General features: G+C 50.5%; 1 protein-coding gene across 2 annotated transcripts in view; it reads right to left on the minus strand.

The window, feature by feature from the left end:
- Window positions 1-880: 880 nt before the first annotated feature.
- MMD2 (monocyte to macrophage differentiation associated 2) overlaps window positions 881-25,380 on the minus strand; it is a 31,321-nt gene continuing 6,821 nt past the window's right edge. The window contains exons 2-7 of one of the 2 annotated variants that reach the window (XM_037507067.2): window positions 14,545-14,626; window positions 10,391-10,551; window positions 8,819-8,893; window positions 6,675-6,776; window positions 5,903-5,972; window positions 881-4,826 (exon numbers count right to left, since the gene is read on the minus strand). In XM_037507067.2, coding sequence (XP_037362964.1) covers window positions 4,623-4,826; window positions 5,903-5,972; window positions 6,675-6,776; window positions 8,819-8,893; window positions 10,391-10,551; window positions 14,545-14,626 — 694 coding nt within the window. In that variant the 3' untranslated portion in view covers window positions 881-4,622. The remainder of the gene's footprint in view (window positions 4,827-5,902; window positions 5,973-6,674; window positions 6,777-8,818; window positions 8,894-10,390; window positions 10,552-14,544; window positions 14,627-25,380) is intronic. The other variant, XM_054693675.1, reaches the window with a different exon arrangement.

Here is a 25,380-nt window from a genome sequence, read left to right on the forward strand (position 1 = left end):
TCTGGGAAAAAAAACAGAGTAGCTAACCCATACAATCTGTAGCCAGATCCCAGATGGTGGACAGGGCAAATCCTATGGTGCACAGGTAACCCTCCTCTCAATGTGGCTGGACCTCAGCTGGGATGTGGCACTTGCCCTCCTGATACCATGAAGATAAACATCAGGTTGAGAGCCCATCATGAAGCCAGGTTCGCAAAGAGAAGGCCTCCAGGACATGAAGGACATGTGTTGCAGTGAAACTGTGTGACCTGTGATGACCCATCACAGCTGGATCTGCTTTTTTGGGAGAAAAATAGCACAGGGCAGAGGTAAGATGCAGGATGTGACACCCAAGGACTGTGACTTGGATTCTGGGCCCTGCCTGTACCAGCTGGACCACCGTGGACAAGTCACTTAGCTTCTCTGAGTAGCTTCAGTCTCCCCAATGTAATATGGAAACCATTATCTATCTTGCCAGGCTTGGGGGAAGAATATATAAGAACATGGATGTGAGTGTGCACATGTTCACAACTGGGCATCTATATAAGCTATTGTACTGATGAAGAGGAGGACAGAATGCAGAAAAGCATACTCGGGCTCGGGCAGTGCCATGCCTGGAAATCTGCTCTCAAAAATATTTAGCTCTGATATGCCAATTTCCATGAGATAGGTATTCCTACCAGGGCCGATCGCACAGTACCAGTGGTTTGGCAACTTTCCCAGTTTCTGACTATTTAACCATCAGTGTCCAGGTACCACAGCATGGAAAGCACACCTGTACCCTGGCTGACATGCCGTCTCCCACCAGCAGTGGACAGCATCACGCAGGCTAAGGTCCCCTGGCCTCGTAAAGCCCCGGGGCTCGGGTTCTGGGAATGTCCCCTCCACAACCCACACCTCCCTCTCCTGCACTGGCCCCCCTCCCTTTCTCCTCCATAGCTCAGGCTGCAGGCTGCAGTTGACTTTTTGAAATCTTCCAGATAGACCAGCCCCTTGGCAGCACCCAGGTAGCAATGCGCCAACTCTCCTGGCACAAGGGCCACTTATAGGGGACAATCAGTCCAGTGGCAGCAGGTAGAATGGCAAGTTTCACCTAACTTCTTAGTGTGACCTAATGTATTAAAACTGGGGGGAAACTCATGTCGAGAGATCCTCATCACCAATATGCACTCAAAGTAAAATGATGGTTAAAGAAATTGTGGTATGTCCACTCAATGGAGACTTGTACAATAATGTTTACAAAGCATCCGGAATAACAAAAAAAAAATACTTTTTAAAAAAGGTAAGACATAAAAATGTCAAGAGAAAAAAAAACACAAAAACAAACCCACAAAGGATTAAAAGCAGTCACCTGAGAGGTAGGGCGACTAAAACCCTTCCTACCTTCCTAGTATCTTATAAGATGTTTATAATAACAAATTATTTTATTGAAAATAATCTTTATGTTTAAGAAAACAAATGCCCACCCAGTCACTAGGATATAGACTCACTCTCTGAACCTACAGTGAGCCTGGGCAAGACTTGGGGTTCCTCCTCAAGGACCCCCGCCCCCAACACTCACACCCTCTACCACGTCTGCTTCCCCGGGGGCTCTGGCCCCTTCATCCTGCAATCTCAGGCTGGCCACAGCCACCGGGCTTCCAAACTGCAGACCCACTCCTCACAGAGGCACAGCTCACTGCAAACTCGATTTGGGAAAAACCAGCCCAGGAGCCTCCCACTACCATTTATGTTTGTCTTCCCATGTTCAAAGCCACCAAGAGTCAAGACCAGAGAGGTGTCACAAGACCATGGCTATGAATTTGCCTCTTCTTAACCCCAGTGTACCAGGGTCAACACTTACAGGAGGCCCCCGAGCCATGCCACCAACCTCAGAAGATGAGGAAACAAAGACCAAGTTCACCCTTCTCCACTCATTGCCAAACCTGTCTAAGTGCAGAGCTTGGTGCTGGACCAACAGAGACACAGTCCTGCCCTTAAATATCCGAGAAAGGCTCCAAACCGTTGCTCGCACTCCAACAAAGCCCAGGCTTGGGCTCTGGACTCATCCCTAGTATACACAGCCTGGAGATGAACCACCAGCTTATAATCCGCTAAGTAAGAATACTATCTCCCTTTATAGCTGATCAGATGAAAGCCCAGAGAAGATAAATAATTTGCCCAAAGTCACACCATAAGCACAAAGCAGAGAAGCAGGACCCAGATGTCCTGGCTGCTACCATGAGTCTCTTCCAAGACGCCCCAAAGCTTCCTACTGGCTTACCAACCAAACTTGGCCATATGGAAATATGGGAGTAGAATCACATTGGGCTGAAAGTCAGGCAGGGTTCTGGCCTAGTTCCACTGAACTCTCTGGCTCTACGCCCGGGCATGCCACTCCACTGCTCCCATGCCCATTTGCTTTAAGATGGGTGCTCTCAGCTTGCTCTTCCACTCCTTCCAGCTCAGATTTGAGGTCAAGGTAGATCAGGCTGCAGTCTTGCACATCAAACCTCAGGGAAGACAACAGAGAGGCCAATGGGCCTCCTGCTGGCCAGGTGTGCACAGGAGGCACGTACTGCTGGGGTCTGTGGACCAGAGTCTTTTAAAGGGGCATCCCGAGTACTGCAGTGAGCATCAGCAGAGAAGGCCTCAGAGTAAACATAGGGGTGGAGGCAGCCTGGGGCCTCCGGGCAGGTTATGCTGGGGGAAATGCAAGATCAAATACCCAGGAGGAGGGGATACCAGGAGATGCAGGCATCAGATCGAGTTCCTCAGCCAGGCCTACAGGGCCACTAATGAGGCCCAAGGTCAGGGAACCAAGCACCCAGCATGGCCCTTTAGCAGGGCTCTGGGCTCCCCAATGACAGGATTTTCATACAGTCGGCATGGCACCATACCTTGGGAGGTTCACTAAACAGCATCCTAGAACCCACATGACCCCTCCCCAACCCTGTCCCCAGTTAGGGGTAGGCAACTCCAACCTGCCTTTCCCCATAAAGCTTCCCTTCCCCACTGAACTTCAACCCTGAGCCCAACTGATGGGAAACACCTGAAGTGTGCAGGGTGTGCACACTGTCTGAAGGCTATTTCCAAGGCCTAGGAGTGCCAGTGTAGAGGCACACACATGCACACACATGCACACCCACATGCACACATGCACGTACACATGCACACACCCAAACACACACACACAAACAAGAGGACAAAACATCCCTAATTCATCAGCCAGCTCAGCACCCACCTCTCTGAGGAAGGTGTCAAGGTGATCTAATAGTGGCTTGGACACACAGGATTCCAGATGTCAGAGCCCTGAAATACCCTGGAATGTACTAAAAATAAACATAAGGCATCCTGTCTTTACCCATCCTTGCCCACTCAACTCTGGCTAGGAGTTGTAGAAAAAGGACAGTCTGAGTTGAGACAAATCCTTGATCCAACATTCTGAGATTCCCATTCAGATCCTGGAGCTGGGCCTGCTACCTCATCCCCAGTAAAGTGTCCATGAGCCTGGTACCAAGCAGCTGGCCCAGCCAGGCAGTAGGCTGTGAGGAAAGGCCCCTGAAAGCCTTGTCACTGGGACAACAGGGATTCACAGGTTGGAGGTATCCAGACACCTTGCCCAGATCCACATCAAACTAACTGAGGCCTGCCCTCTGGGGTCCATCTGAGGAGCCTGGAAGGGCCACTGCTTGGCACCAAGTGAGAATCTGAATTTGGCATTAGGTGAGCAAGTTTCTAGGATCTGCCTGTCCTTCCTGATGAGCAGCACCCATAATTTCTCTGCACTTGTCAGCGCAAGAAGTGACCAAGTAACAGTTTCCCATCCTACTTGCTAACTCCTCCTCTGTCCTGAGAACCAGTGACGGCGGAGCAGTTAGGGCTACCCCAGGTGTATGCCTTGATCTCCCCCTACTGCCCCTGGACTGCCCAAGTGGAATTCCCCAAAAATGGCAAAAGGGAAGGGTGCAGGCATAGTGTCAGGAGACAGGCATGCTCCCCCACAAGGAGATATAACTAGTTAGGCCTTGGTCCCACTGCCTAGCACTCTGGACAGGAAAGGCAAAGAGGTGACTTCATGAGTGCTGAAGTGATTGGGAGTGACTATCCAGAGCACTGACTTGAGAAGTCTGATGCCACCATGCTACAGTTGATTGGTAATATCTGCCATGGTCATAGATATTCACCATTCTTGATCCACAAGCTGGTTGATGTTCCCTGAACAGGACAATTCCCCAAGCCAGGACTTTGGTAGCAGGGAAGGAGGCTCTGGTCATCCAGGTATTACAAGACACACCCTGATAGACTTCTCAGGGTCTTAAGAAGCACATATTGGCTCATTGTTTCCCAGTTTTCCAGGACACAGTCCACTCCCTTTTCTGAAGATGTTAATGTCGATTATATTAGGAATCAGTTGTGTAGAATAGAAGCACATTACAGGGTTAATTTCTCCTCTGTAAAAATGACTAAATGCTTTCTTTCTCACCTGGGACTAAAGGATGGTCTGGTTGTCACCAGAAGTAACCTTGGACCCATCAAAAGCTCGCTCTACCCACGGAAGGGCAGACAGGCCCCAGCATTGTGATCTGGGCTAAGGTTCACAGAAACACTTCCCAAGATGCTCTGCTCCAAAAGCCCACATGCTTCGTGACGTCTGGGCCATCTCATTTGGATACCTTGGCCTGCAGGGTGCTGGGCAGATAGAGATACCTCCAGATGGCATAGTAGTGAGTACCAGCACCAAATGCCACAAAGAGATGCCAGATGGCGTGGGCAAAGGGCACCCTCCCGTCGCTCTTGAAGAACACCATGCCCATGCAGTAGAAGACGCCTCCAGTCATCAGCTCCCAGATGCCCTCAGTGTTGGGCTGTCGGCAAACAGGGACGAGCACAGGTCAGAGGAGCAGTTAACAAAACTGGCAGAGCCCAGTCAATCCCCCCCAAAATGAAATGGCACACAGATGGTGAGCCAGCCCAGATTCCCCGTGAGGCATTAGAACTTCTTGTGCTTCATCATCCCTGTGCCCAACCATTATTCATGCCATCTCAAGAGAGTATCACTGAATAGCCGTGGCATGATATTAATAATACCGCTTACCTGAGTTACACGCATTATCTATTGCCACGGTCACAACAACCTACAAGGCAGGAATGACCTGATGCCACAGAGTCAGAAACATACCCACAGCCTCACGCAGTGCTGCAGGCTCAGAGAAGGGTGGCTGGCAACCCCCCAATGGCCATGCAGCTTCTTCTCTCTCTCTGAGAGGTCTTCCCACTCACTCCCAGGTGAGCTGGTATGACTGAGACCCCAATACTCACAGTGGGAATTATGGGGCCAAATCCAGCTTAGCCACTCAAGGACTGCATGGCCCTAGGTGGGTCACCCCCCATCCCTGAGCCTGAGTATCCACATTCATGAAATGGGGCTGGGCATGTCCATCTCCAATGATGCCTGGGACAAAGAGTAGGACCCTGTGGGCAAGTTTCCTGCACTTGGTAAGGGCTTGTAAGTGTGTGGTACAGAGAGAGACCTGGTTGCCCCTTCTGCACTTGATTTTCTATGCCAAGAAGCAGTTAGAATGTGGACATACCCAAGGGAGAAGTCAGGAGACCTGAGATGTGGCTCTGCTCCTGGTGGTCACGTCACTGTTACTGATTTAACAATGGGGTCCTTACTCTGTTCCCACACCATTCTAATCACTTTCCCATCCTTAAACAGACTGGAAAACTGGGGTATAGTGAGTTAATGAGCCCAATGAGGGGCTGTGTAGGTGCTCAAGCCCACAGGAATAGCCTGTTTGTAAGACTGCCTCTATCAGCAGTTCATGCTAACTGGGCCTCAGTTTCTCTGTCTGCTAGAGGAGAGGGTTTGACTTGACAATCTCACTCGGGGCCCCTTGCAGCCAGATGTCAGGCCCCATACCAGGTGGGTGGGACTTACCATTGAAAGGATAACCAGGGCAGGGAAGAAGCCCATGATGACATAGCAGAGCAGTTCCACAAGCTTGTACCTGGCAGAAAGACAAACCACCGTAGCCTGGGCAGATGGTGGAAGAGGGAGAGGAAGGGTCTCTGCTCTCAGCCCTGCATTGCTGGGCTCACTTTTCACCCAGCATCCCCCAACAGGTGCTGGTAGAGTTTGGTCACCTTGGGCAGGTCTCTTTCTTTCTCTCAGACTCAGTTTCCACATCCATGAAATGACAGGTGCAGATGGCAAATTCTGGGTATAGCATGGTGTGGGGGCTACTTCTCATGCTCACCCACAGGGCAGACATTACTATGTGATCCCAGCACCTTGCCCACATGACCCAAGCAGCCATTCTCAATCGATCTAAGTGGCTGCATCAACTGATAATTATCCCTGGAGATTCCAGAAATCTGTTACCCCCTTTGGCTTCTGGAGCTCTGTTTCTCTCTCACCTAATTATTCTTATCACTCATCAAGATGGAGGAAAAGGGAGCCAGGTGTTCAGAGCGTCTCCCCTTATCTGCTAACAAGGTTTAGGAAGTTGGGTAGGATGTGACAAGGTCCTGCGGGACTAGGAACCTGCCAGGTCTTTCTTCAGAACGACCTTCCAGGTTGTGCCCCGGAGGCCACCCCAGGGCCTGACCACTGGGCCCTCACGCTTCCAGGATCATCCTGGGGTCTCGTCTCCCCCTCAGCAGGGCAGGGGTCCTGCTGGAGCACCGAGAAGACCCCAGTGCTGGCTTACCGCTCATGAAAGAAGAAGACATAGATGGTGCCAACAGAGGCCATGATCCAGACCAGCCAGCGCATGTGGGAGGCCCAAGGCCCCAGTTCCCGAAGGTTTAGCCTGAGAGAGGGAGAGACAGAGACAGACAGAGAGGGCTGAGAGCACAGCCTGAGGGGCCACTGGGACCTCATCCTCCATGGCCTGCCTGTCACAGGGAAAACTGACCCTGAGCAGACCCCGCCCGCTGTGGCCCAGTGGTGGGACATGGCCCGCCATGGGAAGACATGTGGAGAGACAGAACACTAGGGAGCTGATCAATGAGCAAGTACTAGGGGGAAATTAGCACAACGAACCAGGCCCCAGCATGAAGGGAAAGGGCACTTCAAACGAATGAGACCATTAGTGAGGGAAGCCAGTTTGGAGGGTCGTCTGGCAGAGCCCAGCAAACTCTGGAGCGCACACTCCAGTGACCAGTCTGACCAGTTCAGGGGGGACAGCCTCAGAAGCAGACACACAGAAAAGGTCATTCATCACAACGTTGGCCCAAAGGGACATACATTAAAATCACTCAAAAACAAATGGGAAGGGAAAATCAAGAGGGTCCTCCTTTGTAGCAGGCATGATGGTGAGCTCTGTCGGTGGAGGGCGACAGAGAGACTTTCGGGAGGGAAGGCTCTTCCTGGTTCCTGAAGTTCTGCCCAGGCTCCGGAACAGAGGCTTTTCTCTCTGTTGCTCCCCCAGGCAGTCTCTCTAGTGCCAAATGCCTGCAGGTGCAGCTTTCTCCAGCATTCCACCAGCTGTTTTCTCCAGACATTGACTTAGGTGGTGGTAGCACACTACAAGCCCAGACAGCACAGGCCCAGGTCCCCGCCCTGGAAGCTGCCCTCTCCTCAGCCCCACACGCAGGTGTCCAACATGAAAACTAGCCACTGCTCTCTCCTCTCTCCCCCACCTCCAACGGATCCCCAAGTTCTGCTGGTTTGTCCTCCCAAGTAGCTCACAAACCAGGGCATAGCTCCCCATCTCAGCTCCTGTACCCCAGCTTCATGGCACTCCTCACATGCAGTTCATATCTAGAGTCAGTGTCGGTACATCCCCTGTGTCCCCTGGGAGGCCCGAAGTCCATGAGGAGGGCGGCCTGTGGCCCTGCCTCAGACACCAGAGCGGCACAAAGCCAGCACCCAGGCCATCACTGACAAGCATTAAGTCAGCAAAGGGCGTGGTTGTTCTAGAAAGCTATGTCAAGAGCAGTCACTGAAGCTGCACTTCAATCTTAGCTTTGCCCTCCTCAGCAACATTCAGGAAGAGAGCTGACGCTACATGGCTCCTGCCAGGTGCAGGTGTGCACAGATGTGCCCAGTGAACCCAGCCGGCACATGGGGTGGTGGAACATGAGCTGCTCTCCACTTCTGCTCTTGGCATGTCCCATGAGCCACCCACCTACCCACTCAAACTGCAGCTCCTCATCCAGGATCTGCGTTTACTCCGGAAGTTTCCGTGCAACCCCCTATCTGGCATCTGACAGCCTAAGCATACAAGCTTCCAGGAGAAAAGCAAGCCCCTCTCTCAGTGGCTTGTCTCGAAGCAGACAGCAGTAGAGGCGATTTCACAACACTCCCAAAGTTTGCTGATTTTCAAGAAAAGCCACCCTGAAAGCCCTGGCATTCACCCCTACATCTCCCTGCTCCCCACTGTCAGTCAGCTAGTCTACTCAGTTTCCTATAAAAATCTTTTCCATACATCCATCCTCTCCTCTCCACCTCCACAGCCACTGGTGGGGACCAGGCCCCGACTGTCTGTCTCCCAGAGCACCAGCGCGCTGCACCTCTCTGCTCCCAAGACACACACCCTTTGGCCCATAAAATAAAACCTCATCAACACTCTTTTCAAGCCCCTTCCTTCCACCCAGACCCAACAGCTTCCCAGCTGAACACCCACTTTCTTCCTCCAGGGACCACTAACCCATAACCACCCAAATCACTGGGAAGCCACACATGTTATTGGAGCATATGGTTACCCAGAAAAGAAGGGGCCGGGGCGGGGGCATCTTTGCCATAAGCTCCTCTGTGCATAGTCAATAAATTACCCAGCCAAATATATAGATTAATTCACACCAAAGGATGAGAGGAAGCAGTTCCCTCCCGCCCCGCCGGGGTACTCACCAGGGCGCATAGGAGGCCGCTATGAAGAAGTAGATGACCATGCGGTCGAACATGTGCAGGCAGTGCTCCACCATCCTGGGGCAGAGAGGGTGGTCACTGGGCAGCGGGGCATGGCCCGACCTGCTTCCCCCAGGTGGGGAGGGCCTGGGCTGGGGCAGGCTTGCCGCCATCCAGCGCCACCCCGCGCATCTCGCTCTCCCTATCTACACATGACCTAGAAGGTCATTTTCAAACCAGTCTCTCCGTCACCCTCTGGGGCCCAATTGCAGACCCTCCTCTTGCCAAAAGGTGAAGGTCCAATGCCCTCCTCCATCCATTTAATCAGAGAAACCCTGCATTTCTGGTTTTTTTGTTCTATAAATTTTTATTGAATTAACCTTGGATTATAACATTATATCGGTTCCAGGGGGACAGCAGGTGTTCCCCTGGAGATGGGGGACAGGTAAATGGAAGGGGATCGCTTGGCTGGTGGTAGATGGAAACTGGACTTTCAGTTGTGTGCAATTCTGTTTCATATACGGGGTCTTTCAAAAGATTTCAAAGGTGAAAGAATGTTCTAGCTAAAATTTCCAAGTGCAGAAACTGCTGATCTGTGTGCCCCTGAAGACCCTCTGTTTCTGGCCAGTGGAGTCAGAAGACCTGGAGTTGAATCCCAAGCTCACCTCTAAATGACCTTGAACAAGTCACTGACCTCTCTAGGTCTGTTTTCACAAATGTAAACAGGACGACGTCAGCCACCTGCAAGGGCCGCTGTGAGGGGAAAGTGAGTGGGCACTAAGCGCTGCATGTAACAGACGTGCTCAACAGGAGAGCTGTTTTTGTTGTGACCTCGCCTTGAACAGCAACTGTAGCCCTCAACACATTTGTTGGATGTGGAAGTCAGCCTCCAAAATGGCACCCGAAGAGCCCCACCTTCTGGTATTCACACCCTGCGCAGCTGCCTCTCACAGTGAAGAAGGCAAACCCATGCAAGCAATGAAAGATGGCAGAAATGATGGTGTGTGGTTGCTGGGGCTGGATGATAAAGAGATGATCCTTTTAATCTTGGAACCCTAACTTAGGGAGAAATGAGCCATGATGTGTCCCTAGAGAGGTCCCTGTGGGAAGGACTAAACACCCACCCCAAATACCCAGTACTGACTTGCCAGCCATATGAGAGGCATCTTTGAAGTAGCTTCTCCAGCCCCAGTCAAGCCTCCCTATAGATGGCAGCCACACAGCAACTTGACCACACCAGACACTGGGAACCCATACCACACAGCTAAATTCCTGATTCCCTGACTTTCTGAAGCCTTGAGAACTGACAGCACTTTATTATTTTAAGCCTCCATGGTATAGAACAATTTGTCACACAGCAGTAGCTAACTAACACAAACTGACCCTGTCTAGCAAACTGTAACCCTCGATAAATTTGACCAGCGATTGAAGGTATGGTTTAAGTATATCACCCATCTTAGTCCCTTCTGGCTCAGGCAAGCACATCCCGAATCAAACTCCATATCCTGTCTCATCCCTCAACCCTGGTCACCCCATCCATGATGCACCCCCTCCTGTGGGCTGGACAGTGGGTACCTGAGGTGGCTCTTTTTCCAGGAGATCGTGTGGAAGACAGTGGATACCACAAAGAGCCCACAGAGGCCAAGGCCGTAGATCCAGGCAGAAATGGTCTCCCAGTCATCATCTGACAGGAAGTAGAGGTTGGAGCTGCCGAGGATGCTGGGAATGATCCAGAGCTGGAAGCAGGAGTGAGAACAGATGCTTCAAGGAAGTATAGCTTCTCCAAGCACACCTCCCTCCCTTTTCTCCAGACCTGTGCTGTCCCACGGAATTCCCAGCGTTCTAGCCCTGCGCTGTCCCACAGAGCTCTCCTTGATGATGTAGATGTTCTAGACCTGTGATGTCCAACAGAACTTCCTGTATATAAACATCCTGGAGCTGCCTGAGCTGTCTCAAAGAACTTCCTGTGGTGATGGGAATGTTCTAGAACTGTGCTGTCCCACGGAACTTCATGATGTGTGAAATGGCCTAGACCTGCACTGTCCTACAGAATTTCTCTTGATAGTGGAAATGCCCCAGGCCTGCTTGGTCCCACGGAATTGCCCAGCCTGAGGGCCCTGGGCACAGCTGCTGCTTCATGCCTGTGAGCGGCACAGCGCTTCCCTCTGAAGAAATAACCCTCTCTGTCGTGTCCACCAGACCTCCCCATTCTCTAAATCTTGGTTTATCCATTCCTCTGAGAAGTCTCAAAAATCTTCAGAGAGGGCCTCCCCGGTGGCGCAGCGGTTGAGTGCTGGGTTGCGAAGCTGCCCGCAGCCTCTGCAGCACCAGTTCGATCCCCGGCTGCTCCCCGGCCACTGGAGGAGGGTCCCACATGGCACGCAGACCTCTCCTGCTGCCCGCTGCTCCCCTCAGCAGTGTACTTCGGTCCTTCTGCCTGCTCTGCTCCCCGCTCTGGCTCTGGTGAATTCTCTCACCCTCCCGCGCTTCTGACTGTACCCAGTGCTTGTATAAATAAATAAACAAACAAACAAATAAATAAATAAATCTTTAAAAAAAAAAATCTCCAGAGAGAGGGTCCCTGAAAGCTTCTGCCCTTTTGTGTTGGGGACACTTTTTCTGAAGAAAGAACCTACAGCAGCACCAGCCAAAAGAATGATAAGAGAGATAATTTTAAAATTATGCTTAGGTAATTTTAGTTTTTCTGAAGCCCTGATTTAAAAGAGATTAACAAATAGGTGAAATTAATATTAATTATATATTTGGTTTAACCCAATAGATCTAAAATATTCTCTTTTTAACATGTAACTATTATTAAGGAGGTATTCACATTATTTTTTTATGTTGTCTTCCAAAACTGGTATGTATTTCACACTTACTGTACATCTCAATTCTGGTAAGTTACATCTCAAGTGTTCAATGGCCACCAGGGACCAGTGGCCATCCAATTGGACAACATAGGTCTGGATCAGCATTAGAGTCTCAAAGGGGTCTGTGCACTGAAGGGTTAAGAACCACTGCCCAGGGGGCAGCCAACTCCCCCACACTCCAGAACCATTCTGGGTCACACACCGAGAGGTCTGATGTGCTACATGCACACATAATTGTCACTGAAGTCCCTGCTCACTCACCCTGAGCATTTTGAAAGTAGGGCCAGGCTAGCTGCCCGGCACCATTCTACTTGTAAGCAGGTTTAAATAGCAAACAACCGGTCATGGTTGGCTATAGAAGGCAGAATCCCCAAATCCTGTCTTTATAGGAATATGATCTGACCCCTGCCCATCCCTCCAACCTTACCTCTCCCCATGTCCACCTACCTCCCCTTTTGCCTCTGGGTAACCAGGCTCTGGCCTTTCATCCATACTTCCACTGTGATACACTCTTTTCTGTCTAAGGGTATCTGTACATGCTTTTCCCTCTTCCTGCACATGCTGTTCCTGCCACACCTGAGGTGGCTGGCTCTTTGTCCTTCGGTGTCAGTTGCAACATCACTACTGCAGAAGCAAACCTCTGGCCACCTGTCTAAGACTACATGCTCTCACAGCACGCTGCTCTTTCTCCCCATGGCAGGTACCACAACTTACACCAGAGACTTGCTTGTCCAACGCCTGCCTCCCACCACGTTACTAGCAAGCTGAGCATGGAGCTCTGTGCCCAGTACGGCAGGCACTGAGTGGATGGATGAATGGTTGCATGCACATGACAAAGCCTACGGAGGAAAGAAGCAGCGTGAGGGGGAGCCAACCCCAACAGCATGCATCTTCTAGGGCTCGCTGAGAAGTATTTTGTCTGTGAAATCAGCCCAAGTCAGTTCCAAACAGAAGGAGGTATCCTGCTGGGCTCATGGACATTCTGACTTGTAGATGAAGTCACGTGATGGAAAGGGAAGAGTCAACGGCAGCATTCAGCAGAAGGGATTGTTCTAAGGAAAGGCCATTAGCCATCACGTGCACATTGGCACATGGCGGACAGAACAGCAACAGGCAAGGTGAGGGGATGGAACTTTGAACTTTTAAAGACTACTCCCATTGATCTTATTATACCACCTTAAAACATAAATCATGCTACTTACTAATTATCACATGCTACTTACTAACTCCAGGATTTAGGTGTCATTCAGCTGAGGATCCTTACTATGTGTTGGGCTATTTTATCATCACCTACAGAATCAACTATTCATTCACTGACTCATTCATTCCTTCCTCCAAGTCTATGAGCACATGCTTGGGAAGGACACTAAACAAAACACACCTGCCATGCCCTGCCCTCACCTGTGTACCTGCAGATGCCGAAACGAATGAATGAGTCTGGTGCAAGTAGCTTGGCGCCCCCTACTGGATCACATTAGAAAAAGGGGACACCTATGCTGCCGCCACCACTGCTGGGGAGGTGGGAAGAGAGGTTTGCTCTCAGGCTCAGTTTCCCCCAAGGATGGTAGCAGGGTCAGGTCAGTGCCTGTTTCCTCAGGAGTGTGGGGAGGAAGCAGACACTTGCCAAGATGCCACACTGTACACAGGTGCTTTGAGTATGCGCACAGCCTCCTTGAGAGCTACTCAATGCCCATTCTGCAGATAAGGAAACAGGTTCAGAGCCACAGAATGAAGGAGCTGGAATTCAACAGTAGGACTTCAGTGTCCACCTGTGACAGTGGGGACTTTGGCAGAGTCCGCTGGCCTGAGTCCTCAGTCACCTCCTCAATGAAACAGGGAGCTGGTGTGTTTTGAGCCTCACTATGTAGCTGTCATTGCTCAGTAGAGCTCCTGCTCTAACACAACAGATTGAGAAAATGGGAGCAGGACCGAGCGTAGTGCCGGGTACACACTAAGTGCTGACTAGCACCAGCTAATCCTCCCCTGTGATACCCGATGCCCACTGTGTAGACCTAGGCTCAGACAGGCACAGCAGGGATCTCAGAGGAGGAGGGTTAAAAACTAGTTCAGTTTGCGTCCACACATGCTTCCACTGCACCAGGCACACTGCCACATCCCAGACACCAAGGGGTCCGCGACCCACAGATACCTGGTTTAAACTCACATCTGCATCGCCAGGGACTGCCATGGAGCCTGGTACCTTAAGGGCACACAGGAACACCCAGTGAATAAATGAGCGGACGAACTGGTCCATTCTAGCTAGACAGGAACAGAGTGATGAGGGCTACAACACTTGGCAGATGGGAAGGCGCGGGGGAAACGTTTCAGCAAGGCCATGAAAGGTGGAAAGAGGAGGCTGAGGAGGAGACAGTCGGTATTCCAGAGGCAAAAGCATGTGCAGAGGCATGGAGTCCTACCTTCCATTTAGAAACTGTGTGCAGGTGCCAGAGCCTGGAGCAGAGCGTAGCTTTGGGAGGTGGGCTGACAAACACACTAAGACCTGGCTGGGGCTTGCTGCAGAGCCCCGATGCTGCACCAGATACTAGGGAGCCAGTGAAGGTTCTTAGAATAAAAGAGAGGCAGGCGTCTGCAGCGCCGGTTTGTTCCCTGGCAGCCTGCGAGGGTCCCACAAAAAAAAAAAAGAGAGAGAGGCATGCGTAGCACCACAGTGCAATCTACAGACATGCTCTTCCCTCAAGACCCCACTCTCTCTTTCAAGGGTCACAGAAGACTTAGCAGGTCTTGGGAAATGGCCAAAAATGGGAACATTGAATTTCTCCAAGAGTGGAAGCCAGCTTTTTCTCCTCCCACCTGGAAGTGAGGCCCTCTGAGTTCTCAGCCTCCCAAGAGTCAACTCACAGCATGGGTGGCACAGTTGGCAGCATGTTCATACTCCGTGGGCTGGTACCTCTTGTGGGCGGGGACTCGGTGGTTCATGAACCTGGAACGAGAGGCAGAATTCCAGGAGGCTCTGCTGGAAGCTGGGGGCAGCTCTGCTCAGAATCCCCAGTCGGAAGACCTCAGCTCCTCTCAGTGGGAAGAAAGAGGTCCCACCACACCTCAACCTCTTCCGCCCTCCCTACCTCCCTCTTACATTTTTTTGGACCTAATCCTCAAAGTGGTATTTGGTACAGAATTTTGCTACCCCCAGACGTGGGGAGCTGTCTCCCACAGGATCAGAGCTCCTGGAGTGAGGCAGATGAAGGGCTGAGCTCAGGGTCCCAGAGAAGATGGACAACCTGGCCCTGGAGTCGAGCCCCACAGAAGCTCAGCTTTCCCGGGAGCTCAAAACAACCCCTTAGCAGCCCACCTGGTTCCTGGGGGGGCCCAGGAGGACGCGGTCGGCAGCTGAGACCAGCTTATTAAATGAGAGGTAATAACAATAAAAGCAGCGCTTTGGGTTGAATCACGTCCTCCCCAAATTCCTATGTGGAGTCCTAACCCCAGGACCTCAGAATGGGACACTATTTGGAAATCGGATTGCTGGAGATGTCATTAGGTAAGCAGAGGTCCTCCTGGGGGGACCGAGCCCTTCATCAGGTATGAGACCTTTACAGAGGAGAGAGTGATGTGACATGGGGCGGAGCCTGGAATGCTGCAGCTGCAAGCCAAGGAGGCCAAGGACAGAGGCAACCTCCAGAAGCTGGAGAGAGTCACGGAGCGAACCCTCCTCGGAGCCTCCAGATGTCTGGCCTCCAGAACGGTGAATACTCATTTCTGGCCTGTTGAGCCACCCAAGTGCAGCCACTTGCTATTACAGCCCCAGAGACACTGATATGGGTATACACCTGTTAACTTTGATAGATTATGTCCCAAAGCCCCCAAGGAGGCTGGACCCCCCTGCAGCTGTGCTGGGGGCAGAGGCCCAGCTATAACGCCTTCTGCAAGGTGGAGACCAAGTCTCCAGCTCCGGGGGTTCTCCTTCACCTGTCACCAGGCAGCAGCCCGGCTGCCCTTCTTTCTTCTGTTCTTTTAACAAACACCAATGGTGCCAGTCGCAAGGGTGTAGGGTGCAAGGGTGATGTCACGGTTGCCATGACGACCCAGGATGGGCAGTTATTGATTCTTTTCTGGGCACCACAGAACTTTCCTTGTCTCTTACCGAGCTGCAGCTACTGAATGCTGGCAAGAGAGAAAAGCAGAGGGAAACAAGAGAGGCCAGGAGACAGGCCCTGGGGCCAGGGCCCAACAGCCAAGAAACAGTTCCCACAAACCCTCAGGAACCACAGACACTTTCTTTAACTACTCATGGCCTCATTTTTTCCTTCCTAAACCTCTAGGAAGTCATTTTAAGAAGACAGTGGATTGTTTAATTTGCATTTTAGTTTATATACAGTAAAATTTCCCTCTCTGCTATGCATTTTTATGAGTTTAGGCAAATGTAGGGAGCCACACAACCACCTCCACAATAAAGCTGAATAACAGATCCCTCGAAAATTCCCTCGTGCCCCTGGGTACCAGCACTCCCCACCCCAGGTGGGCTGCTTTGTTCTCCCCAATAGCTTTGCCTTTCCCATAATGTCATGTAAGTGGAGTATGGACCAGCACTACAGCCTTTCCTTTAATGTCTAAAGAGAATTTATTGCCTAAAGTCAAAGTGGGTTCTTAGATGAAAAGAAACTGTGCTCTGATTACCAAACAGGGATTTCCTTATTTTCTATGTCAAATATATCTAAGACAAACTGGCTTTATAGGAGAAGAAATCAGACCTTCCTAAAGGTAACATTACCGTTCTTGGCAACTATTCTCAACTCTTCCATCCTTTCTTTCTTTCTTTTTCTAGACAGCTTTTGAGTTTGGCTTTTTCACTCAGCATAATGCGCTGGGAGTCACCCATGATGCCGCCTCTCCAGGGGTCCCTGCCCTCTTACTGCTGAGCACTACTCCATTGTATGGACATATAATGGCGAGCTTATCTGTTCTCCCAGTGGCAGGACAATGGGGTCATTTTTAACAGAGATAAAATTTAGACGGGCTTGGAACACAGCAGGCAGATAGAAAGGCAACCTTCAAGACTGTGAGAAATTTTTTTTCAAATAATTGACATTTCTAGCAGGCCATCTGGTTAAACTAAAGGTAGGAAGTAGGTCTTTCTCCCTTCTCTCTGGAGAACAGGATTCCCATTCTCTGGTCTGTTCTTGCTTCTTAGATCACCAGTGGGGCTGTGGCATTTGATGGGGGTGGGGAGGGTAAATCCATGTGAAGGGCTCCCAAACTATGCCAGGATCCAGAGCCCGGCACTAGCAGGGAGACAGGGACAGAAGTTTGAATTCCCACACTGAACTGGAGTGAGCGGGGCCTTTAGAGGTAGGCACAGCTGAGTGGAAAATCCCTAAAATGATCATTTAGCTGCTGTGTGACCTAGCAGAGATGGCCTCTTCCAGGAGAGCTCCCCCAAAGAGCCCAGCCTCAAAACTCCTGAACTTCCCAGCTTCCAAAACTGTGGGAAATAATTATTTTTTGTTTCAGTCATTCAGTTCATGGTGCCTTGCTATGGCGGCCCTCGCATCCATTAAATAAATCATATGTATAACCATGGTGGAATATTATACAGCCATTAAAAATATAACTACCACATGAAAATACATTCAGTATTATTATCCATTAGGGATATACAAATTAAAACTATGATGAGTACCAGTATTCTTTCATTAGAACAGCTAAAATTAAAAATACCAAGTGCTGGCATGGATATAGAGAAACTGGAGGTCTATTACATCATTGGGGATAATATAAGTATAAAATAGCTTGCCTGTTTCTTTAAAAATTAAACATATACTTAGAGTGTGACCCAGCAACTGCACTGTTATGTACTTATCCCAGAAAATGAAGTCTGCATAAGAATGTTCATAGCAGTTTTATTTGAAACCTGTATAAGAATGTTCACAGCAGTTCATAGCAGCTAAAAACTGGGAAAAACCCAAATGTCTTTCAATGGGTAAAGGGTTAAACAAACTGTGATACATCCATACCATGGAATTCTGCTCAGTAATAAAATAGAAGGCAATGACTTTGGCCTTCACACAGGCAACAACTTGGATGGATCTCAAGGAAATTTTGCTGAGTGAAAAAGTCAATCTCTAAAGGTTACACACTGTATGAGTCCATTTACATATTATTCTTGAAATGACAATAAAGAACATATTACAGGGGTAGCATAAAGAATCTGGGAAGTAATGAAACAGTTCTGTTTCATCGGTGGCAAGTGGTATGATTCATTCTTTCATGACATTTTTTTTCTTAAAAAATCTTTTCTAAGGGTATTAAGGGAAGATTAAGATGGATGCATTTAGATCACAGCGTCTTATCAAGTGCTGGATTCCTGGAGTGGTCAGTATACTGGGGTCAGATAGAAGAATGTCCGTCCTTTAGAAGAGAAAGCTGTCTTTAAGGATGAAGAGTCCAGATGTCTGCAGCTTAACCTCAAATGGTTCAAAAAGAAGAAAAAGTGATAAAGCCAGCAAGGTTCCTCTCTAGCAACTCTAAGTGAATGGCACTTGGGTGTTCATTGAACTTTTCTATAAAAGTTTAAAATTTTTCTAAATAAATGGTTAAGGGGATTCATTTACTGTCATTACATGAATGCTTGCATAATATAAAAATTTAAATAGCAAAAAGCTGGTCCTCTGCCAGGATGTGGCTCTTCCCAGGAGAAAAGGCAAAAAGGAAGACCAAGGCCCCGGAGGAGCCAGCTCTGCAAGATCCCTGCAGGAGGCGCACGCCTCACACTCACTGAGGACAGGAGAGGCCATTTCTGATGGCAGAAGCTCAGGGGCTGAGCAGACATCCGGCAGGATGGGGCTTGGAGAAGAGGCAGGGTGTCAGGAGGCACTTCCTGCTTCCTGTCCCAACATCCTGGCCTTTCCTGCATGGCCGGTAACATGGGCCTCTCCCAGTACCCAGTCACCCCTCATTCCTGGGAATCCTGACTTTTAATTCAGCATGTGGCTGCCAGAATAGAGGAATCAGCTGAAGGAAAAAAATGTGGATTATCATCCTACTGTTAGGGGGAAAAGGATGTCCCAAAGCAAATTCCATATAGGCTTTGTGGACTCCACCCCCACCCCAGGTCAAAGCCAAAGACACTGGGAACTCCAAATCCCATCACCACCAAAGGGAAGGTGGCTGGGACCTGAGGGTGGGGTTAAGCAGCCAGGTGGATACAAAAGGCAGACACGTGGGCTTTGGGGATCCCCCATTTTTGGCTCTCCACCAGCTCGCAGCGTCCGGCCAGCTCTGAGAGTGACTTTGGGTTTCCACACTACTACCGTCATCAACTATCGTAGGGACAAAGAGCCTTCTGGCAGCCAGGAAACAGTGCCTGTTATGCCCATCCTTCCTGAGGACGACGCCGGTGAGCCTCGGTTTTACAGATCACACAATTGGAACGTTTTGAACGTTTTGATTGATCATGGAAAGTTAAAAATAATATGATTTCATGATCTATTAAAATTTTTCAGGGGCCTCCCCAGTGGCGCAGCAGTTGAGCGCTGGGTTGCGAAGCTGCCCGCAGCCTCTGCGGCGCCGGTTCGATCCCCGGCTGCTCCCCAGCCACCAGAGGAGGGTCCCACATGGCGCGCAGACCTCTCCTGCCGCCCGCTGCTCCCCTCAGCAGTGTACTTCGGTCCTTCTGCCTGCTCTGCTCCCCGCTCTGGCTCTAGTGAATTCTCTCACCTTCCCGCGCTTCTGACTGTGCCCAGTGCTTGTATAAATAAATAAATAAATAAATCTTTGAAAAAAAGAAAGATTATACCTTTAAAAAAAACTTTTTTTTCATTGGTTCTCCAATGAGAAGTATGTCCACAGGACAATGGACATACTTTCCAATATGTTTCCAATTTGTTGAGAGTGGTGCAAGACGGATGGGTCACTGGGCAGGTAATTTGGACAGGAAAGACAGAAAAGTTTCGTGGACCGAGGAAGAGCTCAAGCACCAGGAGGAGGAGGAGGAAAACAGGATTGGTTTCTATTCCTGTGCGGCTTCACTGGCTACCTGTTCATTTACTACTTTAGACATTTTTTTTGTAATCCGGTAAAAACATTTGCAATATGAAAGTCTCCATTTTAAATCAATATTTGAACCCAGACGTTCTCAAGCTGCTGATCAGAGTTGGGAAAGAGAGAGAGCTGGTCGCTGGAGAGTCCTGGAGGCCACCAAATGCAATCCTGGGTGGGACGGAAATAAACTGCAGAGCATCCACACGCTGGACCCCAGGCCGAAAGAAAGACCCAGCACACCTGCACGCAGAACAATGAATGCGTCCAGACAACGCCAAGTGAGACACACTTCGAGACTAGTTATATGAACTTTGAGAACCGACCACAGAAGCTTTGAGGATAAAAGCCAGGAGAGAGGTTACACTTCGGACTGCGGGGCATAGGGAGGTGTGGCTGGCGAGGTGGGAAGGGATTTCTGCCACATCAAGTGTCTTGACGCAGGAACTGGCTGCACCTGTGTGTTTGGTCTGCAGCCATATCCTGATTGCTATCCTTCAACGAGAGGCTGAAAAATGGGGTGACCCCAGCCCCTATCAGCTAGGCCTGGGTGGGGTCTGTAAAAGGCACACTTTCTAAACGACTGCCCTGAGGGCTCGGCTCTGCAGGCCTCCAGGCTGTTCTGCCCTAAGTACAGCTGAACCTGCTGACCTGCCTGCCCAGGTCCCCAGCACCCTGACCTGGGCTGAGTACACCCTGGTTGCACATCCCTCCTGCTCCCTCTTCTCTACCTGAAGGAGACAGGCCCAGCCTAAAAGCTCAGCTTCCGCAACTCCTCCCTCTCCTTCTGACCTGGATCTGACCCACGCAGAAGCAGAACTCCTCTCCCACAGGAACCCAGTCCGGAGACTGCCATGGCCACCCCTCTGGGCTGGTGCCTGGCAGTGGCGGCCCTGGATCCCCACAACAGAGAACTGAAGAGATTTGTCCAGGCTCCCAGACAAAGAGGGTCTGTCTGTCTGTCCCATAGAGGCAAAGGGCAGACCAGGGCCAAGCTGGCAAGCCTCTCCCCTTTCTCCAGCCTGGCCCCGGGCAACTTCTTTGTGTCCATTCATGAATTCACAGCTCCTCCTGGAAGGCAGACAGCATCTTGGCTCAGTCTTTGGGAAAGAGAGGGCGGGAAACAGTCCTTGGATTGATGCCACCTCGGAAAGGCCATGAGATCAAAATCTCAAGGGAAAGAAAGCTGGGAACAAGAAAGGGAAACTGAGGAAGAGGTGGGAATTGGGAGACTCAACTGAGTGCCAGTTCCCAGGAAATCTGGAGAGGTCTACAGGAGGGTACACAGCCTCGGTCATGTGAACAGTGCCCCCTGGAGGTGTGCACTTACAGTACTGACCAGCACCACTCCCACGGTTCCCTGGGGACTCGCTTCCCCCTTGAATAGGTGGTCCCCATTTCTAAAGCAGGGACCATTGCCATCCTTGCCTCATTGGAAGTGAGGCGGTGCAGGGAAACCCAGACCTTCTAAACCAGGGAACCCACCTTTGCAATCTCTGGACAAGGGGCTGAAGCAAGCCCCCTGCCCAACCCTGTGTGGATGCCCAACCCCCTCCTCAGCCTGAGGGCTTAGTGCTGGCTGCAAGCAGGAGCTTGGGGTCAGCTTCCATCAGACTCAGAAGTAGCTGATGAGTATCCCAGCCTGCTTGCTCTCTGTGGGAATGACCCCAAGGCATGCTCCTCTCTCTCCAGAGCCCACAGCAGCCATTTGCTTCTTAATCTTCCCTTTAGTGGCTGTCTGCCCTTCCCTGCTCTCACTCCTCATCTGCTCTTCATGTCCCCTGGGATCACCTCCCAAACACTGTGTGCCCTTGAATCCTGTCTCAAGACTGCTTCTGTGGAAACCTAACTAAGCCAGATTCCCTGTAGCTAAAAAACGGCCCCAGAAAGTGCCGGCCACTGTGCTCTGGGCAAGGAAGCAATATTGTTCCTGATTTCCCCAGCCCCAGTGAGGGTACTGCTGACACCAGGAGGCCTGTTTGTACAGCACTTCATAGTTTGCGAGGCTCCCTCACACCCCTAGGCTCCAGCTGCGAGAGGGGATCCCACCTGCTTTGTTCGCCAGTGTGTTCCCTGTGGCCAGCACTGAAGTGAAACGGGCCCCCTCACTCCCCTGCTCCTCTGCAAAACCCCTAGACTTTTGCAAGGCAGGGTTATCAAAGCCCATTTTTCAGATGAGAAAAATGGGGCTCAGCAAAGCGGCCAGCAGAGCAGAGCCAGACCCTGACTCTGGGAACCAGGTTGCAGGGTTCCTCAGGAGCCACCACTCTTAGGTTCTGCCACCAAAATGCACTGGCACACCCACCCAGGGCCCTGGGTGGGACAGACCACTGCTCCAACTGCCTGTGCCCACTGCTCCAACTGCCTAAGCCCAGAGCCCAGTGGCCCCCCACACCTCAGTATATGGTTTTCCCTGATGTCATGATGGGATTACAATCCAGAACATTCCCAGTGAGCTCATACAACAGCACCCACCCTCCTCCTCAAAGGGACGGCACCCAGAGCACACCTAAGAGCTGGGTCTCCCACTGGGAGGAAATCAGCACAGCACCCCCCAACTTTTAGCCTGTGGGGGGAAGGCAAAAGCAGTTCTAACTCCAGAGATGAGGGGACTACGTTCCTGTGGAACAATGGGCACCCTGGAGCAGCAGTTCTCTCATGAGATACAGCTTTCTCAATGTTCACTCCCTGAGAAAGGAGTGCAAGATGGCAGAGGCCTGGAAGGGCCGAGGTTTCAGGGAGCTATGCCAGGACAAGTGGAGCTGTGTTAACTCCAGGGCAGAAACCCCTGGGATACATCGACTTGAGTTTTCGGTCCAACTCCATCCCCTATTCCGGGAACAAGATGTCCATTCCCGAGCAGGGCAGCTGCCTACAGGGAGAAACAGAGACCCCAGAGACGGGCATCCTTCTGGGCGAAATGCATGCAGGCACACGAGCATGCACATGAGCATGTACACACATGCACGCGTGCACACACACACACACATGCACACACAACCCTAGGGTTTCACGGAGTCCAAAATTCCATCCACACAGCCTAGGAATATCTATGCTACAAACAGGGACTGAACTATTCCTTCCCCCTGAGGCATCTCTTTGAAAGAAACAAACCCTTGTTTTTATCTTGGTTAATGAAGAGCCAACCACTTTGGTGTACTGAGTGCAGACTTTGGAGTGTGGGTCTTCATTAACAGAGGATCATGAAAGCCACAAAACTGCAATGCCCAATGAAATCATTGATTCAGACAATGTAATGGATGGATGCTAAGACCCTTGGTGAGGGGTTGCCAAGCAACGGGATATTCAAAAGGAGTGGAGTGTCCCCTGAGGATTATGTTGGAGGCCCTGAAATTGATTTTAGCATCACCGGAAATGGGACAGTCAGATGTCTCCTGCCTCCTGGAGAGATGGGATGCCAGCTTTCTTACCAAGAACGTAGATCCTGAGCAGAATCTTTAACGGCTATCTAAAATGGCAGCCACAGCCCATGAGTGGCTAAGTGTAAATGCACTAAAATGAAGGAAAATATACAACTCAGTTTCTCTGCCCATTAGCACTTTCCAGAGCTCTACGGCACTAGGAATTATAAGCAATGCAGGCCAGGGGGATAGGGGCTTTGTGATCAGGGAAGCAACTGTCTCACCGGTTAGAGATCTGGATGGAGTAATATTATCTGGGATCTGTCCTTACATACTTTCGCAGAGCAAAAGCAAAGAGATGAAGCAAATATGGCAAAATGTTGGTAACTGTTAAATTCAGGCTACGGGTGTCAGGGGTCTTAAGGGTAAGCTTAAGGGTAAGCTCATCTCTGCTCTTATGAATAAGTTTTCATACTGTGGGAAATGGAATATTCACATAATTTCAAAACACTCCTCCCATGCTCTTAATTTCCAAAGGAAATGGAAACTTTACAGAGAAAAACCTAATGGACACCAACTTAAATAAGTGTTTGGGGTTATCACCTAGGTAATGATTCAGACTCCCGGTACCAGCACCAGGAAGGACCCACATGGCTTCTGCCTCCATCAGATAGTGAGAAACCACAGAGGAGCCCATGCTGGGGTACAGTCCACAAAACCATGGGCCTGGAGACCCCTAGGAAATGTGACTGCTTGAGAGACCTAGGAGGCTGGGGATGAATTCTAGATTAGAGGAGGCAAAGATGCAGGATAGTGAGCTCTCCCCTGCTCAGATTCTGGGACTTGGGACAAACCCAGAAAGGGAAATCTGTGTCCAGATGAATCTGAAGGGAATTTCTGTTCTGCCACCCAAGCAGGGTTTCTGGATAAGTCTCACTTTGTTTTTCCCTGCTCATCTGTCAGCTCAGGTTTGCAGTCCAGAAGGAGAGCAACAATTTGAGACCTGCTGGTGCTGAAAGGACAGCTCCCCAGGGCCTCCTCAGGCAGCAAGCATCCCAATCCCGTGCCACATCAGCTTATCATTTATTTTTTTTTAAGATTTATTTATTTATACAAGAACTGGGGTACAGGCCAGATGCGCAGGAGGGTGAGAGGACTCACCAGAGACAGAGTGGGGAACAGAACAGGCAGACCGACGAAATACACTGCTGAGGGGAGCAGCAGGCAAGACAGGAGAGGTCTGCCACACCATGTGGGACCCTCGCCGGCCGGCCAGGATCGAACAAGCATTGCAGAGGCTGTGGATAGCTTCACAGCGCTGTGCTCAACCACTTGCATCACCAGGAGGCCCATCAGTTTATCATTTAATTGGCACCCACTGTATGCCACTTTGCATGCATTTCCTTACATCTTTCAAATAATCCTACAATGAAAGCATCCTTTCCCCTGACTTGCCCATGCCTGCACCTCACACCCTCACCTGGTCACATTGCCACACCATACAGTTTATGTTTGTTGTCTGTTTCTCACTAGACTATGAGCGCCATCAAGACAATCTTGGTCAGTCCTGTATTCAACCTTCCTCCCCTCCCACTCCTGTCCTTCCCAGTCGAAGACTTCAACCAAAGCAGTAATCAATAAAATTGGGGCCACAGCATCCCAGGAGCCCCATTCCCCTAAGCACTTCTTGGTCTAGTGTCCCTGAAATCTGGCTGTAAGTTCTGCCCACTTGACAGAGTCAGAGCTGGGGGCAGGTCCAGAGAACCCCAGTCCTGACACTCTCGTGCCCTTGGTGATTGCTTGTGCTGGACATTTTGGGAGGAGGTGAACATCACTGTCCACAGGAAGACAGGAGCTCAAGAAAAGACACATCCTTCTAGGCTTGGTGTTCATAGTCTTACAGATCAGGTTCCCTGAAAAGCAGGACGTGAGGGTGCAAGTACTGATCCCCAAGGTAGGTCTTTCTCCTGGCCTAATCCTCAGGACAGTGGGTCCGTGATAACTCCACTTCATTCGGAGTTAGCCACTGTCCCTCTGTGACCACAAGGGCCCCCGATGCCGCACACTCTGGTCCAACCCTCATGCAGAGATGGAGGACCTAAGTCTGGGGGAGCCAAGTAATGATCAGGGGTGAGCAACAAGGCAGGACCAACAATACACAGTTAAGCCACTCGCTCTGCACCAGGCTCTGGCGAAGCACTTACATCAGTCCCCAAACAACTCTACCACAGGAGTCTACTACTTTGTTCATTTTACAGATGAGGATGCTGAGGCCAAGAGACTCAGTCAACCATGAGAGGTTGGTATCATTCTTATTTCTCATTTTTCAGAAGAGGAA

Source organism: Talpa occidentalis, unplaced genomic scaffold, assembly GCF_014898055.3.
Source record: "Talpa occidentalis isolate TD23 unplaced genomic scaffold, MPIMG_talOcc4v2.1 talOcc4.12, whole genome shotgun sequence".
In the NCBI taxonomy this organism is placed as follows: Eukaryota; Metazoa; Chordata; class Mammalia; order Eulipotyphla; family Talpidae; genus Talpa; species Talpa occidentalis.